The 19,813-nt window shown below is 48.7% G+C and overlaps 1 protein-coding gene across 3 annotated transcripts in view; it reads right to left on the reverse strand.

Moving 5' to 3' along the window:
• PDLIM1 (PDZ and LIM domain 1) overlaps window positions 1-19,813 on the reverse strand; it is a 95,826-nt gene that overhangs the window by 64,102 nt on the left and 11,911 nt on the right. For all 3 annotated transcript variants that reach the window (XM_024218739.3, XM_024218736.3, XM_024218737.3), the window contains exon 2: window positions 543-694. In XM_024218739.3, coding sequence (XP_024074507.1) covers window positions 543-694 — 152 coding nt within the window. The remainder of the gene's footprint in view (window positions 1-542; window positions 695-19,813) is intronic.

Here is a 19,813-nt window from a genome sequence, read left to right on the forward strand (position 1 = left end):
TACGTCTAATTCTTGCTAGTATCCTTGTATGTGGCCAGAACTGGCTGGCTAACGGCTCATAGAGCAGGAAGCCACATAGTGTTAAATTAATTCATCATGAACATGCATGCTCGTGGTTACTCTTCCACCTTGGTTATTAGTTACTATGACGACAGGGGTATCTTAGTGGTTAAAAATAAAACTCAGGGTCTGCTAGAGTGCTATTACTTTGGCCTTACATGTCCACTAGAATGAAAAGATCCCAGCTACTTACCTTCCTTCAGTTTCCTCCTGTCAGATGTCATAGAACAGGCCTAGCAATGTGTCCAACTATCAGCCAATTGGCCACCTGGACTGCTGTTTTCATTGTGCCAAAGAGCAGCGAACACATGCAAACAGCATTAAGTTTAAAGGCTGACCCGCAATTCATTGTTGCAATCCAAACCATGCCACTTAACCCAGAAAAGAGGCCAGGACAGATAAGCTAATCAGATACTGTTGCCATCAAAGTACAACACAACAACGGTTGCCCCCAGGATGAGCAAATCCTCTCAGTGACTTACCTGCCAACTGTCAGAGTTATCTCATCTATGCAGCTCTTGATTTTGTTCTGCGCTTCTAAGTGTGTCATGTTATCCGTGTTCTCCCCATCAATTGCCATGATGACATCTCCTATACATAAATTGGCTATTGCAGCTTTGCTGCCAGGAGTCACCTAGGAGAGAATAAGAAGGTAACAATCCAAGAGAAACTGGATTCTTCCATACAATTTCTAGTCCCTTCAAAGTGATGTCCCAGACAAATTTCAGAAACAGTTGACAAAGCCCACAGTGTTGTCTGGTTGATGTCAAGGAGTGGGGGGCGGGGGTGAGAGAATTCAACATTAAAGGTATGTTTTAAATAAAAGGGCGACGGAGTTTAGACCCAGATACCAATTTTCCCCAAATCCAGAAGTATTAGAGTCCAGGGTTTTGCTTTGAATCATAGATATGGGGATGTCATCTTTTCCCCATATGCAAACTTCAAACATTTATTTCTTCACCTAGATGACTTATTTTAGACTAAGGAAAACAAAGTCTCAGAGAGAGAGAGAGCGAGCGAGCGTGCTCAGCAACTCACTAACAGTCTGCAACTGAACACAACTGCTCCCCACCATGGAGGGCCTCACAATGGGCAATTAGGAAGGCAAGCTCCTTAGTAACGGAAAGAGGCAATCCACCAAAAACAGTGTGCCAGAAGCATTACAGAGAAATGTACACTACGGAAGGCAGCTACACAAGTTCAGATCTAGATCACGCGCTTACAAATCTGAGCACAGGGGTGAGGTTTGGGCCTGAGATTTTGGTTTAGGCCTCATCTCTAATTTTAATGCGTCAATTAAAACCAAAAATAGTTGCAAGATAATAATTCCCACTTTGAAGTAAGCGACTTGAAGGTAAAAATGGAGCAATTCAAGCAGGACGGGATGTTCTGCATACACAGGCAAAGCATTGGAAATTTAATCCCACATCTAACAGGTGCTGCTGTGAGCACTAAGACATTTAGTGATGGCAGGCAGAGACCCATGCAGAGTATTAACATACCCAGGCACATCGGCGCTTCTGTTGGGTTTTGCCTAGCTTATGCAGAACTGTGCCCCACTGTGAGCACTGACATGCACTCAGGCACCTCTTCCACATTTCCATTTCTTTAACACTAGCAAATGATTCATTGATGCACTGCGGGACCCACTTCTCTGGACTCCAGAGGAGATGGGAGCTAGATGTCCTCTAATCTGAGCAATGAGCACACTTCTTTATCACCTGTGGCCACAGATGGTTCTGTCTCTGCACCTGCAAGGTTCTGTACCAGGCTGTGCTGTGATCCTGCCCAGGGGCACTGGAACAGAGGGGGGCCAAGGGGCCATGGCCCCCCCACTTTTCGCCACGGGCAATCGCAATTAATCACAGTTTTAATCACACTGTTAATAGAATACCAATTGAAATTTATTAAATATTTTGAATGTTTTTCTACATTTTCAGATATATTGTATTCTGGGTTGTAATTGAAATCAAAGTGTATATTATTTTTGATTATAAATATTTGCACTGTAAAAATGATAAACAAAAGAAATAGTATTTTTCAATTCACCTCAAACAAATACTGTAGTGCAATCTCTTTGTCATGAAATGGCAATTTACAAATGTAGAATTTTTTTTTGTTACATAACTGCACTCAAAAAACAAAACAAAGTAAAACTTCAGAGCCTACAAGTCCACTCAGTCTTACTTCTTGTTCAGCCAATCGCTAAGACAAACAAGTTTGTTCACATTTACAGGAGATTATGCTGCCCGCTTCTTATTTACGATGTTACCAGAAAGTGAGAACTGGCGTTCTCAAGGCACTGTTGTAGCCGGCATCACAAAATATTTACGTGCCAGATGCACTAAACATTCGTATGCCCCTTCACGCTTCGGTCACCATTCCAGAGGACATGGTTGCATGCTGATGACGCTCGTTAAAAAGAAATGTGTTAATTAAATTTGTGACTGAACTCCTTGGGGGAGAACTGTATGTCCCCTGCTCTGTTTTACCTGAATTCTGCCATATATTTCATGTTATAACAGTCCCAGATGATGACCCAGCACATGTTCATTTTAAGAACACTTTCGCTGCAGATTTGACAAAATGCAAAGAAGGTACCAATGTGAGATTTTTAAGGATAGCTACAGCACTCGACACAAGGTTTGAGAATCTGAAGTGCCTTCCAAAATCTGAGAGGGACGAGGTGTGGAGCATGCTTTCAGAAGTCTTAGAAGAGCAACAGTCCGATGCGGTAACTACAGAACCCAAACCACCAAAAAAGAAAATCAACCTTCTGCTGGTGGCATCTGACTCAGAAAATGAAAATGAACGGGAGTCAGTCCACACTGCTTTGGATTGTTATCGAGCAGAACCCGTCATCAGCATGGACACATGTCCTCTGGAATGGTGGTTGAAGGGCCATATGAATCTTTAGCGCATCTAGCACGTAAATATCTTGTGACGCTGGCTACAACAGTGCCATGAGAACGCCTGTTCTCATTTTCAGGTGACATTGTAAACAAGATGTGGGCAGCATTATCTCCTGGAAATGTAAACAAACTTGTTTGTCTGAAAAAAGTGATTGGCTGAACAAGAAGTAGGACTGAGTGGACTTGCAGGCTCTAAAATTTTACATTGTTTTGTTTTTGAATGCAGTTTTTTTGTACATAATTCTACATTTGTAAGTTAAACTTTCACGATAAAGAGACTGCACTACAGTACTTGTATTAGGTGAATTGAAAAATACTATTTCTTTCCTTTTTTTTTTTAAAACAGTGCAAATACTTGTAATCAAAAATAAATATCAAGTGAGCACGGTACACTTTGTATTCTGTGTTGTAATTGAAATCCGTATATTCGAAAATGTAGAAAACATCCAAAAGTATTTAAATAAATGGTACTCTATTATTGTTTAACAGTGCAATTAATCGCAATTAACTTTTTTTAATCGCTTGACAGCCCTACGTCAGATGCTAAACCAAGCTCATTAACACCTGTGGTAATTACAGAGTTTACAGAAGGTGTGGTAAAAGCAGTGGCATTCACCACAGCATCCTAGCATAATTCCAGTTCAGCTAGTTACAGTCTGTCTCCCTTAAATTCACTTTGCTCTTTCAGCTCAACACTATGCTTGGCTTCTTGTCCTAAACTGTTGCCCTGCTAAACAGCTGCTGTGCTTTTCCTCAGAGGTGAGTGCATTCAGTGCTGGGTCAAGTGATCCCTGACTAAGCTTACCAGAGATTGCAAGCCTTAATAAGGGCATGGCTACACTTGCAGATGTAGAGCGCTTTGAGTTAAACCAGCCTTCGGAGAGCGCAGTAGGGAAAGTGCTGCAGTCCGTTCACACTGACAGCTGTAAGCACACTGGTGTGGCCACATTAGCAGCTCTTGCAACGCCACAAAGAGCAGTGCATTGTGGTAGCTATCCCAGCGTTCAAGTGGCTGCAACATAATTTTCAAATGCAGGGGGTGGGGTGGAGTGTGACAGGGAGTGTGTTGTGTGTATGTGGGGGGGAGAGAGAGTGGGTTTTTGGGGTGCTGAGAGTGTGTCAGCATGCTGTCTTGTAAGTTCAGACCCCCCTCTCCCCCCTGCCTCTCTCTCACACACTCACAGCAAGCAACATTCCACACTAATGGCTTACTTTGTCCCAGAGCAGATAAGCATGCTGGCTGTCAGAAACGGAGCTTTGAAAGGGCATATCCGCATTCCTACAGCCGATTCCAAAACAATGACAAGAGTGGCCACTTGACTTAAGGGGATTATGGGACGTTTCTGGAGGCCGATCAAAGCGCAATAATGCAACACCTCGTTCACACTGACGCTGGGGCCAAGGCGCAACAAGCGTTTTGCTTTTCATGGAGGTGGATTACCAGGAGCGCTCCAGCTGCAGAGTCCAGGCGCTCTAAGTGCCTTGCTAGTGTGGATGGGTTGGGAGTTAGGGCACCCAGGGCTGCTTTAACGCGCTCTAACTCGCAAGTGTAGCCATGCCCTAAGTGTGTATACAGCAGTTTGAGCTTGTGGGAGAAAAGGCACTACGCAGAAGTATCGCTAGTGCAATATTAATAGAGGAAAACAGAGAAAAAGTCTAAAATTTTACATTTCAGACTGATGAACTAAATTACTTATTTTTTCCACTTTATGTTAAAAGGAGAATTTAGAAACTGAGGCCCAGATTCACAAAGATCTTCAGATGTGTTAAAAGAAAGTGCTCATGTAACTGCCTCCCACTTTAAATCACTTAAATAGGCAATATATTTCCATAATAGCTTAATGCAGAACTAATGAAAGGGTCTGCCATATGCCAGATACTGAAAACATCCACCTACTAAAATTTAAACCCTATCCCAAATCAAACCTCTCAAACACCCCTAAGTTTTGGGAAATTCAGATCTGGATCTAAACTTTGCAGCTTCGATGCATCACTAAGGGAACTGTGCTCTGGTGGACTGAGACTTGAGAGATCGGGACCTGGTATCCCTGACTTGGCCATCAACTTGCTCTGTGACCTTAGGCCACTTTGTGCCTTTGTTTCCCCAGCTCTAGAATGAGGATACAGCCTCTCCACTTGGAAAAGGCACCGTCTACAGACATTTTCATTTTTTCTTATTATTCTCTGTAAATCAGATAAAATTCAAAGTGGTTACGAAAAATAATGCACTAGCACTACCAATGCTATACTGCCTTAGGGTATGTCTACACTACGACATTAGATCAAATTAATAGAAGCCGGTTTTATAGAAATCGGTTGTATACAGCCGATTGTGTGTGTCCCCACATAAAATGCTCTAAGTGCATAACGTCGGCGGACCACGTCCACAGTAACGAGGCTAGCGTCGACTTCCGGTGCATTGCACTATGGGTAGCTATCCCACAGTTCCCGCAGTCTCCGCCGCCCATTGGAATTATGGGTTGAGATCCCAATGCCCGGATGATGCAAAACAGTGCCGCGGGGGGTTCTGGGTACATGTCATCAGGTCCCTCCCCCTACGTCACAGCAACGGCAGACAATAGATTTGCGCCTTTTTACCTGGGTTACCTGTGCAGACAACATACCACGGCAAGCATGGAGCCCGCTCAGCTCAGCTCACCGTCACCATATGTCATCTAGGTGCCGGCAGAGTTGGGACTGCATTGCTACACAGCAGCAGCAGCTAACTGCCTTTTGGCGGTAGACGGTGCAGCATGACTGGTAGCCTTCATCGGCGATCTGGGTGCGGGCAGCTGTGGGGCTGGCAGCCGTAGGGCTGCATTGCACCAGCCCCTTGCCTTTTGGTAGAAGATGGTATATTATGACTGGTATCCGTCGTCGTCGTACTGCAGTGGCTGTCGATCATGGGCACCTGGGCAGACAATGATGGTTATCAGTCGTAGTATGCTATTTTCTGCCAAGTGCCCAGTATTGTCTGCTAAGCACCCAGAAGAGGCCGAGGGCGATCTGGGTGCTGGCAGACATAGGGCTGGCAGACGTGGGGCTAGATTGCTACACAGCAGCAACCCCTTGCCTTTTGGGCAGTAGATAGTATATTACGACTGGTATCCATCGTTGTCATACTGCAGTGGGTATCAGATTGTGCAATAGACCTGAAGGCTAACTGCCAAGCGCCCAGTATTTGCTGCCAAGCACCCAGAAAATGCCGAGGGCTATCAGTCATGCTGCACCGTCGTCTTAAGATGTAAAAAATAGATTTATTCTGTATTCATTTGCTTCCCCCCTCCCTCCTGCTAAACCCTGGCTTTTGAGTTCAATCTTTGGGGGGGAGGGGGGCATTCTGTGTGACAGCTGTTTGTGTTTCTCCCTGATGCAAAGCCACCTTTCTTGATTTTAATTCCCTGTACCTGTACGCCATGTTGTCACTCGCCCCTCCCTCCCTTCTTCCCCTGGTCCGTCAGATACTACTTTCGCGCCTTTTTTTCAGACCAGACGCCATAGCTAGCACTGGGATCATGGAGCCCGCTCAGATCACCGCGGCAGTTATGAGCACTATGAACACCACGCGCATTGTCCTGGAGTATATGCAGAGCCAGGACATGCCAAAGCAAAACCGGAACCAGCCGAGGAGGTGGCGATTAGAGTGCGGCGACGAGAGTGAGGAGGAAATGGACATGGACCTAGACCTCTCACAAGGCACAGGCCCCAGCAATGTGGAAATCATGGTGTTCCTGGGGCAGGTTGATGCTGTGGAACGCCGATTCTGGGCCCGGGAAACAAGCACAGACTGGTGGGACCGCATCGTGCTGCAGGTGTGGGACGATTCCCAGTGGCTGCGAAACTTTCGCATGCGTAAGGGCACTTTCATGGAACTTTGTGACTTGCTTTCCCCTGCCCTAAAGCGCCAGAATACCAGGATGAGAGCAGCCCTCACAGTTGAGAAGCGAGTGGCGATAGCCCTGTGGAAGCTTGCAACGCCAGACAGCTACCGGTCAGTCGGGAATCAATTTGGAGTGGGCAAATCTACTGTGGGGGCTGCTGTGATCCAAGTTGCCAGGGCAATGAGAGACCTGGTGATATCAAGGGTAGTGACTCTGGGAAACGTGCAGACCATAGTGGATGGCTTTGCTGCAATGGGATTCCCAAACTGTGGTGGGGCGATAGACGGAACCCATATCCCTATCTTGGCACCGGAGCACCAAGCCACCGAGTACGTAAACCGCCAGGGGTACTTTTCAATGCTGCTGCAAGCCCTGGTGGATCACAAGGGACGTTTCACCGACATCAACGTGGGCTGGCCGGGAAGGGTACATGATGCTCGCGTCTTCAGGCACTCTGCTCTGTTTAGAAAGCTGGAGGAAGGGACTTTCTTCCCGGACCAGAAAATAACCGTTGGGGATGTTGAAATGCCTATCGTGATCCTTGGGGACCCAGCCTACCCCTTAATGCCATGGCTCATGAAGCCGTACACAGGCAGCCTGGACAGGAGTCAGGACCTGTTCAACTACAGGCTGAGCAAGTGCCGAATGGTGGTGGAATGTGCATTTGGGCGTTTAAAAGCGCGCTGGCGCAGCTTACTGACTCGCTCAGACCTTAGCGAAAAGAATATCCCCATTGTTATTGCTGCTTGCTGTGCGCTCCACAATCTCTGTGAGAGTAAGGGGGAGACATTTATGGCTGGGTGGGAGGTAGAGGCAAATCGCCTGGCCGCTGATTACGCGCAGCCAGACACCAGGGCGGTTAGAGGAGCACAGCATGGCGTGGTGCGCATCAGAGAAGCTTTGAAAACCAGTTTTGTGACTGGCCAGGCTACGGTTTGAAACTTGTTTGTTTCTCCTTGATGAAATCTCCGCCCCTCCCCCCACCCGGTTAACTCTACTTCCCTGTAAACCAACAACCCCACCCTCCCCTACTACCCTCCCCCCTTCAAGCACCACTTGCAGAGGCAATAAAGTCATTGTTACTTCACATTCATGCATTCTTTATTACTTCATCACACAACTAGGGGGATAATTGCAAAGGTAGCCCGGGATGGGTGGGGGAGGAGGGAAGGAAAAGGACACACTGCAGTTTAAAACTTTAAAACTTTAACACTTATTGCTCGGGAAGTCATCTGGGCTGGAGTGACTGTGTGGCCGGAGGCCCCCCCACCGTGTTCTTGGGCGTCTGGGTGAGGAGGCAGTGGGACTTGGGGAGGAGGGCTGTTGGTTACACAGGGGCTGTAGCGGCGGTCTGTGCTCCTGCTGCCTTTCCTGCAGCTCAACCATACGCTGTAGCATATCAGTTTGATGCTCCAGCAGCCGGAGCATGGACTCTTGCTTTCTGTGTGCAAGCTGACGCCACCTCTCATCTTCAGCCTGCAACTTCCTGTTCCTCCCGCGATTCAGCCCGCCACCTCTCCTCCTCAGCCCGCGATTCAGCCCGCCACCTCTCCTCTCGCTCATATTGGGCTTTTCGGTAATCAGTCATTGACTGCCTCCACGCATTCTGCTGGGCTCTGTCAGCGTGGGAGGCAGTCTGAAGTTCTGTAAACATTTCATCACGCGTCCTTCGCTTCCTTTTTCGAATATTCAGGAGCCTCTGTGAAGGAGAATGATTTGCAGCTGGTGGATGAGAGGGGAGAGGTGGTTAAAAAAGATACATTTTAGAGAACAATGTGTACACTCTTTCACGTTACATTTTGCTGTTCACACTACACAGCAGATGTGCTTTCGTTACAAGGTCGCATTTTTCCTCTTATATTGAGGGCCTGCCTGTTTGGTGTGAGAGATCACTCACGCAGTGCCAGGACACAGATTTCAGCTTGCAGGCAGCCATGGTAAGACACAGTCTTTTGGCTTTTTTAACCTTCTTAACATGTGGGGATGGTTTCAAAGAGTACTGCTATCATTAACCATACCAAGCACCCATTGGGTTGGCCATTTAAAATGGGTTTGCAATGTAAAAGGAGGGGCTGCGGTTTCAGGGTTAACGTGCAGCACAAACCCAACTAATAACCCTCCCCCACACACCCAATTCTCTGGGATGATCACTTCACCCCTCCCCCCACCGCGTGGCTAACAGCGGGGAATATTTCTGTTCAGCAGACCAGGAAGGGGCACCTCTGAATGTCCCCTTAATAAAATTGCCCCATTTTAACCAGGTGACCGTGAATGATATCACTCTCCTGAGGATAACAAAGAGAGATAAGGAATGGATGTTGTCTGCATGCCAGCAAACACCGGGACCATACGCTGCCATGCTTTGTTATGCAATGATTCCAGACTACGTGCTACTGGCCTGGCGTGGTAAAGTGTCCTACCATGGCGGACGGGATAAGGCAGCCCTCCCCAGAAACCTTTTGCAAAGGCTTTGGGAGTACATGAAGGAGCGCTTTCTGGAGATGTCCCTGGAGGATTTCCGCTCCATCCCCATACACGTTAACAGACTTTTCCAGTAGCTGTACTGGCCGCGATTGCCAATCATTAAACACGCTTGCTTTTAAACCATGTGTAATATTTACAAAGATACACTCACCAGAGGTCCCCTGTGTGCCCACAGGGTCTTGGGTGAGTTCGGGGGTTACTGGTTCCAGGTCCAGGGTGATAAACATATCCTGGCTGTTGGGGAAACTGGTTTCTCCGCTTCCTTGCTGCTGTGAGCTATTTACATTATCTTCAGGCTCATCTTCCTCGTCCCCAGAACCCGCTTCCCTGTGTGTTTCTCCAGTGAGGGACTCATAGCACACGGTTGGGGTAGTGGTGGCTGCACCCCCTAGAATGGCATGCAGCTCTGCGTAGTAGCGGCATGTTTGCGGCTCAGCCCCGGACCTTCCGTTTGCCTCTCTGGCTTTGTGGTAGGCTTGCCTTAGCTCCTTAATTTTCACGCGGCACTGCTGTGCGTCCCTGTTATGGCCTCTGTCCTTCATGGCCCTGGAGACCTTTTCTAATATTTTGCCATTTCGTTTACTGCTTCGGAGTTCAGCCAGCACTGATTCATCTCCCCATATGGCGATCAGATCCCGAACCTCCCATTCTGTCCATGCTGGAGCTCTTTTGCGATCCTGGGACTCCATCATGGCTACCTGTGCTGATGAGCGACCTGTGCTCTCCATGCTCAGCAAACAGGAAATGAAATTCAAACGTTCGCGGGGCTTTTCCTGTCTACCTGGCCAGTGCATCTGAGTTGAGAGTGCTGTCCAGAGCGGTCACAATGAAGCACTGTGGGATAGCTCCCGGAGGCCAATAACGTCGAATTCCGTCCACACACACCCAATTCCGACCCCCTAAGGCCGATTTTATCGCTAATACCCTCGTCGGAGGTGGTGTTAAGAAACCGGTTTAAAGGGCCCTTTAAGTCGAAAGAAAGGCCTTCGTCGTGTGAACGTGTCCAGGCTTAATTCGATTTAACGCGGCTAAAGTCGACCTAAACTCGTAGTGTAGACCAGGCCTTAGACTGAACTAGGCAGTTTGCTCTTCCTCCCAGTACAAGCTAATTCCTAATAGCCCCCCCAACACTGCTTACATCTAAAAGCTTTAACCTATAGAGTCTACAGGCAGCCAAAGGCATTGACACATGAGCCTGCTGAACAAAGCCTGATGAATCACAACTCCATAGGGCTGAGATAGTGGAGGCTGCAGAAAAACTTATGTTGTGGTTGCTCTGCACTTGAGGTATTGTGTTACCCTCCACTGCCTGCGTAGGGATGGTATGGGCTCACAGCCATTTTTGGGGCGAGGGGGCTAATGCAGACCCCAGCCCAAGACTAACACATCTCACCTAAGCAGAGGTTATAAGGGTGCCTCGTAAAGTAAGAAAAGCAAATTAGAAATAAAAGTCTTTAAAAACCCACTTCTGTCATTCTGTAAATAATGGTTTGCCCTGAAATGTAACCTTCATTAAATCCTTCACCTGGCTGCTTCCGGCCTGCATCTTCTGTGCCTCATACCGAACGTGTCAGCACAAGAGGGGGAGGCTAGCAAAGGGGAACGCCAGCCCCTCCTTCCTGAATGATTAATGAATAGAAATAAAATCTCCTCTTCTCCTGCTTGACTCAGCTGGCATGATCTGTGTCTGGCTCATTTCCCCACTAATGCTGCGTTTGAAATTCTCCCTGTTACAAATTAGGTCCGTAAAGTGAAAATCCTTCCAAACTAGAAAGGAATTGCATAGAGTTGCAGATAGGAAGATGTACGGTTGCCTTATTTGCATTTCTGTCCCAGGCTTATCCTCCAGGGAAGATGGGGAGAGATGTGCGCATGTGTGGGAAGGAGCATGGATGAGGGGAAGCAAACTGAAAAACACTCCCTCTAAACTGTGGCAATCAGTGTCCAACCTGCAAATCCCAAGGAAAGGGACATCCAAAACTCACTGGAGACTAGCATACAGCTACCACCACTAGCCAATCAGAATTCAGACAGCAAGCTTCTGGGAGCCAGAAAGCCAATGGACTAAGGGGCTCTCCTAACTTGTAAGGGGTTGCCAAATTATGGAACAGTCCCCATCTCCCTACCCCCAAGCAGAATGTGAGAATATAGGACTCTGCTGTAACTGTTTTGTCATTTATTGTGCTCCACTAGCTGTGCCTCATCTTAGACCAGATACAGCTCGGGTCACTTCTGAGTAACCTGCCCTGAAAAGATTCCCAGCCTCTGTGCCTTGACCACAAGGGACAGGCTGAGCATGAGACATTGACCTGGAGGGGGAGAAGAGAGCAAGCAGTCACCTTGAAAAGTGCAGGTGACATTCTTCTGGCCAGTCATGCCCTTTGAATCCCCTTCCAGCTGTGGGGGGAAGAGAACCAGGGAAAAGGGGATTTGGAGAGAGATTAAGAGGATGGGAGACCCCTAAACCTCACTGCTGGAGACCCCCTCTCTAGGGCTGCCAACTTTCTAATCGCACAAAACTGAACATGCCTGCCCTGAGGCCCTCCCCCTCTTCGAGGCCACGCCCATGCCCCACCCCTTCTCTGAGGCCCTGTCCCGCTCACTCCATCCCCCCTCCCTCCGTTGCTTGCTCTCCCCCACCCTCACTCATTTTCACTGGGCTAGGGCAAGGGATTTGGGTGCAGGAGGGGGGGCAGGGCTCCAGCTGGGGGGTTTGGGGTGTGGGAGAGGGCTCCGAGCTGGGGCATGGGGTTAGGATGCGGGGGGAGGTGAGGGCTCCAGCTGGGAGTGTGGGGTCTGGGGTGGGGATGGGAATGAGGGGTTTGGGGTGTGGAAGGTGGCTCAGTGCTGTGGGAGAGAGTGCAGGGTCCCGGCAGCTAAAAGGGTATACCTTGCACAGGAAAACAATATAGTAAAAATCTTGACTTCATTTCGATGCTTTGCTATAGACACAGTAATCCCATACCTATAGGATAGTCAAGAAAGATATACACAGAGGAGAATAATTGAATTACATCCCCCTTCTTCCTCTATCTTTCCTTTCTTTCTCTTCTCCTGAGACTCTTCCCCCATCTTCAGCAATCTACATAAACCTTACCTAAAGAGGGTCTTGACCAGAGCCTGGAGATTTTCAAAGTGAGATCTTCCTGTTCTCTAATCTGAGATCTCTTCCACTGAGCAAAGTCACCTAATACTTTTAAACAGCAATTTTTTGGTAAATCCGTCTTGTCTTAGCTTCCCTTCGGTCAGCAGTGCATAAAACTTGGACACCTATGGAAACTCTACAAGTATTTTTAACCAGACAAATATAATTCTGTCTTGGGCCCCTGAAACCCAAGATCAGTGGAACCATTTTAAATGAGGTCCAGTTCACGTGGCTTACCCGGCCAACATGTGGAAAGGGCCAAACAAACCATAACCCAATAAGGCACAGGCTTGATCCTGTACCTTCACTTGGCAAAGTGACCATTGAAATCAATGAAATTTTTGCTTAAGTAACAACTGTCCAGAGGTGAAAGTAAGCTGGTACGGGCCAGTACGGAGGACCGGTAAGAAAAGGTGCAGTACTGTACCAGCAAGAAAATGGAGCACTCTCTCCCTCTCTGACTCTTCCTCCTGGCTCCAGCAATATTGAGGGTCCGGGGGCCCGGCTCCACAAATGTTCGGGGCCAGGTCTCCCCCCTGGCCCCACCTGCTGCCCCCCCACGCCTCCCCTGAGTGTGGGCTGGCCCCCCTTTGCTGCCCCTGTGCACCTCCCTGGGTCCCGGGAGCTGTCTCTCCCCTGAAGCTCCATGCTGCCTGCCTGCATTAACTGCTGCTGCAGGGTCCTAGTGCCCCCTCCCCCCCTCCACTACTGCCAGGGCAGGCTGCCCTTCCCCCTCAGACCCTTTCATTTTCCGGTGGGACCCTCCACCTGTACAGCCACCCCCCCTGCCTGCAGTCACCGCTCTTGCCCCACGCTGGGCAAGGGACAGCCCCATCCCCCACCTCCAGTGAGGCTACAGTGAGGGGCAACAGCATGGGAGGAGGCGCACATGTGATGGCAGCCCCCCGGGCATGGCACCTACCACAGGGGAGGCGAGGGGGATTCCTGGACCTGAGAGGGGCCCTAGGAGCACGTGAAGTGACAGTGGGGGGGTGAGTGTGCTGCCGGGGGGGAGAAGGGGATCCCTACCCCGAGCTCGCTGCTGCCGGCAGGGAGAGGGCTGGGGGTAGTCCTCCTCTCTGGCTCCAGTCCCAGGGCAGCCTGCCTGCACCCCAAACTCATCCCCAGCCCTTCCCCACCCCAGAGCCCACACCCCCAGCCACAGCCCTCATCCCCCCACACCCCAACCCTCCATCCTAGCCCTGAGCTATGTGTAGACATAGGGTATGTCTACACTACAGGATTAATCCGAATTTAGATAATTCGAATTTGGGAAACAGGTTGTATAAATTCGATTGTGCGCGGCCACACTAAGCACCTTAATTCGGTTTTAAACCACATTAATTCGGTGGTGTGCGGCCACACTAACCCTAATTCGAATTAACAAAATCGATTTAGGCTCTACTCCGTTCGTCGAGGTGGAGTACAGAAATCGATTTAAAGGGCCCTTTAATTCGAATTAACTGGCTCTGTAGTGTGGACGGGTGAAGGGTTAATTCGGATTAAGGCAGCTAAATCCGAATTAAAGTCCTAGTGTAGACCAGGCCTAACACCCCAAACCCCTCATCCCCAACCACACCCCAAATCCACCCCCAGCCTCACCCCACAGCCCTCAGCCCTGCACCCCCTCCCTCCCATCTCCAAACTCCCTCCCAGATCCTGCACCCCAGTCCCCTACCCCACCCAAACTCCCTCCCAGAGCCTTGGGCAGGCGGGGGGTGGAGTTTGGGGGGGCAGAGTTTGGGCAGGGGCAGGTTCTGGGCACCACCAAAATTTCTACAAACCTGCCACCCCTGCCTGCAAGAGCTGGTGCGCCATACCGGGGTGGACCGGCTTCCTGAGGCAGCAATTTAAAGGGCTGGAGCCCAGGGCCCTTTAAATTGCCGCCACAGCCCCGCTGACAGAGCACTGGGGTAGCGGCGGCGGGGCTCGGGTGGCGATTTAAAGGGCCCAGGGCTTCTGCCACCGCTACCGCCCCAGGCCCTTTAAATCGCCGCTGGAGCCCCACTGCCGCTACCCCAGGGCTCCGGGGACAATTTAAAGGGCCCGGGCCCTTTAAATAGCCCCCGGAGCCTGCCGGAGCCCTGGGGTAGCGGCAGCAGGGCTCTGGTGGCTATTGAAAGGGTTCAGGGCTCCCGCTGCCTCTACCACCCCGGGCCCTTTAAATGGCCACTGGAGACCTGCCGCCACTACCCCAGGGCTCCAGCAGCAGGGTTCCAGAGATGATTTAAAGGGCCCTGGAGGGTAGCGGCAGCCGGAGCCCCGGGCCCTGCTGCTGGAGCCCCGGAGCTCCGTCAGCAATTTAAAGGGCCCAGGGCTCCGCTGCGATAGCAGCAGCTAGAGCCCCGGGCCCTTTAAATCGCCCCCAAACCACAGGGCTCCCAGACACCTCTGCAGCTGGGAGCTCAGGGGGTGATTTAAAGGGCTTGGGGCTCCCAGCTGCTGCTACCACAGCCCTAGCCCCGGGCCCTTTAAATCCTGATTTAAAGGGCCTGGGGATTTAAAGGCCCAGCCTCTTCCGGTGGAGGCCACGCCCCTCCTCAGGACTCCGGAGTACCGCAAGTCCTTTAAGTTACTTTCACCCCTGCAACTGTCACACTGGGCCCTGTGTTTTAATGGTTCAGGTGTCAGTGTGGACAGGAGGGAATCCTCTGTTAACTTCTCAGACTGCAGTCAAATCACAGGCCATGCAACCCTGACAAACTACCAAGAGAGACTTTAGGCCCAAGCCTGCTGAAGTCACTGGGAGTTTGTCATTGGTTTGAATGACAGCAGAATCAGTCCCTCGGTTCATAGCTCCTCCTTCAGAGTGGGAATCAGGACTGAGACCAGGGTGACTTAATTGCTTTCATTATTGAGCTGGATATGGGAAGAGTGAGGGTTTGACTACCACATGGGAGTATCCAGCCTGGGGTCGAGTAATTGAATTTGCATTGCACAAATAAGCTGCTTTTGATTGGAAGTTGAGCAATCCGCTGCCTGCCTCCCCAATTCCCAGCCCTCTCTTTGAGCAGCAGCACAAAACCCTCCTCTATTAAAAATTTGGTCCCACCATCAGTCCACTGTAGCCACATCTCACATATGAAAGTAAGTGCGGTCAAGCTGTGCCAGCATGTCTGACCTTTGCTGCCTGAAACCACCATCAGCAATTTTTGTAGAGTAGCTCTTGCCAATACTATATCACTCCCCTTATCTGTAGTCCCCAGTACTTCCTCAATGTAGATACTTAAATATATCCATTGTTGCATCCGCTTCGTGTGAAGGACAAGTTACCCAACTAGACTGTGCTGGTGACATTTAATGAGGCTCCTATCTATAGAGAACAGAATCGTGCTTTATGGCATAAAGGGGAAGCTCATTTCTCAGAATTACTGAGAGCAGAGTGGTGCAATGGGGCTGCATCTAAAGCAAGAGACATGGGAGGACAACCTATTCGATTCATTCTGGCCTACTCCTCCTCAGCCAGGCACCCATCTTGTCCACCTCTTGCCTGCCTCCGTCATCGCATTAGCCCCATGGCCTTGGGTGACCCCTACTCCACATATGTGACGCTGCATGGAATATGTGGAACACTTTGTGATACCAATATTATAAAATTGCAAGGAATCTGACAAGATATGCCATGTAAGGTATCTGTGAAAATGTTATGATTTGCCAAGTATAATAATCTTGTTTGTATCATCTTTGTATTGTGAGTTAGACATGTATGGTATATCTGTATTTCAAACTTGTGCTGTGTTTCTGGGTGACACCCCCAGACAGATTGGCATCAGCACTGCCTAGCCTGTTCAATGGCCCATCAAGGGCCATCAACTGTACAATGAACCCATTGAAAGGAACTAGGGAATACATCTTACGGGTCAGCAAGGCACGTGGTATGTCTGTGGATAGAGAACTAAGGCTTTTCCAAAATTCCATGCCATGTGCTGGGTAGCTTGTGTTTGGGACAAAGGAAGTACAAGCTGCACGGCAAAAGACTATAAGAGGCAGCTGCATCATCTCCATTTTGTCTTCAATCCTGCTTCTTACCTCTGGAGGAACTGTTCTACAAATGAAACTCTGAACAAAGGACTGAATGACCCATCCAAACTTTGGATGTGTTCCAGAGGGACTTTCAAGCCAGCAAACTCACCAATATTGCTAAGAACCTAATATATGGACTTTGAAGTCTCTGTATGTATCTGATTGCTTCACCATTTCACAACTCTCTTCTTGTTCTTTCTTTTTTCCTTATAATAAACCTTTAGTTTTAGATGCTAAAGGATTGGTTGGCAGCGTGGTATTTTGGGTAAGATCCAAACCTATACAGACCTGGTAACATGGCTGACTCTTTGGGGTTAGAAGAACATTTTGTATATGTGAACAGCGTTTTTTAAATAACTTCTCACTGTACTGGACCTAAGTGCTGATTGGGATCCAGAGAACTGGAATGCAATAAAGGGGGCAGTGTGATTTCTTTTGTAGTTTCTTGATAACCAATGTGGGGGATCAGAAGCACAGTCTGTGACTGGTTGGGGAGTTTAACTTCAGTGTTAACCACCAGTTTTGGGAGTATCTGCTCTCCCTTTTGCAGCCTGCCCTGACCTTGGCATTTTCAGTGAGGGCTATCTCAGGCACACTGGGTCACAACATACATAAGCTAGCAGAAGGTAATCAAAAAATAAGATAGAGGGAAAATTAAAAAAAAAAAAAAATGGCCTGAGAAGAGATGCCAGCACCTCAATCAGTAGGAGAGGAATATCTAGTTATATTGTTGCTGATCAGCCAGGTGTACGGCCACATAGGCTAAAGTGGGTTCATACCTATTAGACATATGCCAGTGTTAAGTTTAATCCTTTGCCACCCACCCACATTTCTGTTTTGGCATATTCAGCATTTGAAATATGATGTTACACAGACTTGCTTTCTCCTAGTTGAAAGCCTGTAGCTGGTCAACACAGATCAGAGGCTAAGAGAAAATTGAAACAAGCAGATTTTCCCCTTTGGGGAGGAGGGGGGAAGACCCAAACAGGCATGCTCCCTTCATATTGTTCCGTAAGATTTGGTTTCTCATCAGCTACTGCAACAAGCTATTTTGTACCTTTACAGTCACCCACTACAGCAGAAGAGAGAATCAGCCTACTAGTGGCCCAACCATACACTGGTGCTAGGAGAAAGCAATTATAGCTGCCATTCTAGTGCTCTAAAGAGAAGTCAGAAGAGAAGCCTCCCTGAAATCAGCATTCTGTTGCACAACCACCCCTGGCAATACCCGGACCATTAGCATGTTCTTATTTGCTTTTGAGTTGTATTTACTTAAATGGCTGGGCCAGGTGACAAAAGGTTTGGTTTTTCACATAACCCTTGAAGAGCACTGACACAAAATGGGGAAAGGCGGCCATCTGACACGACAAACTCTGACCTGGCCCAGTTCCTTCCCTAGGAATACAATAGTCTCAGGGTGAGAAATACAGCATCTTCATCTTACAAGGAGAGCAAATTCTGCCCCAGCCTTTATGATAACAGTTAATACCCAGGTGGAAGTCGCCTGGGTACTGGCTCATTTCCAAGAGACCATTGGGAGCGCTGGACCAAGAAGGGTTTCTGTCAGCTGGGATTTTTGGTAGGCGCAAATCCCTGCCTTCACTGTTCCTTGCCACTAACCACCCCTTACCCTGAAGCCTGTGCCAGTGTTTGATTTGTCCATGACACTAGGAAAAACGGGGGAGGCAGGTCAAGCTGGGAATTTGCTGAAACTGACACAGAGTTGGCACCTGTGCAAGTTGCATCAGGACCAGCAGGCCACGAGTCACATTGTAAGAGAACCATCCTGGGCCATTTCTATACCAGGCAAAAATGGGATCCACCATTCACCACTGGAGCAGCTCCACGTAGGGCAGCAATGGGTCAATCTGCAGGACAGACAGTGCTTTGGCATTTTTACTCCAAGCAGGATCTACTGATGCTGCAGTAATGGACACCCGGAGCCCCACCATGCTACTGCCTCCATCATCGCTAAAATACAAGTGGAGCTGCACCAGTAGCCACCAGGGGTGAATTACAGGGCCTGTTTTTGCCAGTGTAGATACAGCAGTCTGATGCATTTAATTAGGAGAAAGGCAAGAGAATGGCAGTGGCCCCTGGTATGCTGGGTTGGCCATGGAAGGAGCTGAGCAGGCAGAATGCTCCTCTTCAGCGTTCTATGGGCCAGATTGCATTGGCTGCCTTGACAAATGCTGTAGTGAAAATGTGAAGAATGACATGGTGACTTAAGGAAAGGGATCCCTGGTGTGCGGTCGTCCTTCATGTCCATTTCACTAGCCAACAGCAAGAAATTAGCAAATGTGCCCAAGCTGATACATAGCCAGTGGCCAAGAGGTTATTCTGCTCCAAGCTCATCTTGTAAAGTGATCCACATTTTGAAACAAAATTAAATGTTTCTTGCCAGCCCTCAAAACACTACACAGTGAGCGGTGCTGCCCAACAATGGACCCTTTCTTGTCTGCCAATTACCATCCATCTTATTTTATTTAAATAATTAAACAAACTAACATCTAAAACAAACTGAGGAGCCCTCCATTTATGCTGCACAAACCTATCCAAACAGTGACCGACATTAGTTAGCATTTGATACACCACCTTCCATCCCTAAGCACTTTGCAGACTAAGCACATAAGGCACCAGTGATAAAGTCACCAAGTGCGGTGTAAGGTACCAGCAAGCCAGTCCATGGTGCATTGCTCAACAGCTAGAAGAGAGGGGAAATGCAGCAGATGCCTACTCTACTGAAGGGTCAGGCATTATCCAGTGTCTACACAAATCTTTGTTTTTAAAACGTCTAATCCCAGATTTGAATGGATAGGTCTCATTCAAATTATTCAAATATTGGTTTTGCCATTTAGCCCCCACCCCACGCCCCACTTCTAAAGGCCATCAAAAGCCCATGGGGGACAGACCAGATGTTACCAAAAAGAGATAAAGTTGGTCTCAAAGGAATGTGTGGGGCCAGAACTGGGCACCACAGGGTTTATTCCCGGTTCCTCCCATTGAGTGGCTGTGGAACTTTGGGCAAATCATTTTACATATGAGGAAACAGATCCAAAAAGGTGAACTGGGGATGATACCTTCCTGCCTCCTAGCAGAGTTGGGGTTATTAGTGGAAGGCATCCTATACCTGCAAAATGTTTTGTTCAGGTTTTGAAAGATAAAAGGAATGCAAGTTACCACTTCTCGGAGGCAGCCCTAGCTTGCTTAACCAGCATGTCAACAGCAGCTCATCAGGATCTCCTAGACTTTAGCACCATTACTGCAGAGAGAAACTCGTGCTTCCTACATCTCAAGTGGCTCCCAGG

The sequence above is a fragment of the Terrapene carolina genome, unplaced genomic scaffold (genome assembly GCF_002925995.2).
Source record: "Terrapene carolina triunguis isolate 2854851 unplaced genomic scaffold, T_m_triunguis-2.0 Scaffold310, whole genome shotgun sequence".
Lineage (NCBI taxonomy): Eukaryota > Metazoa > Chordata > Testudines > Emydidae > Terrapene > Terrapene triunguis.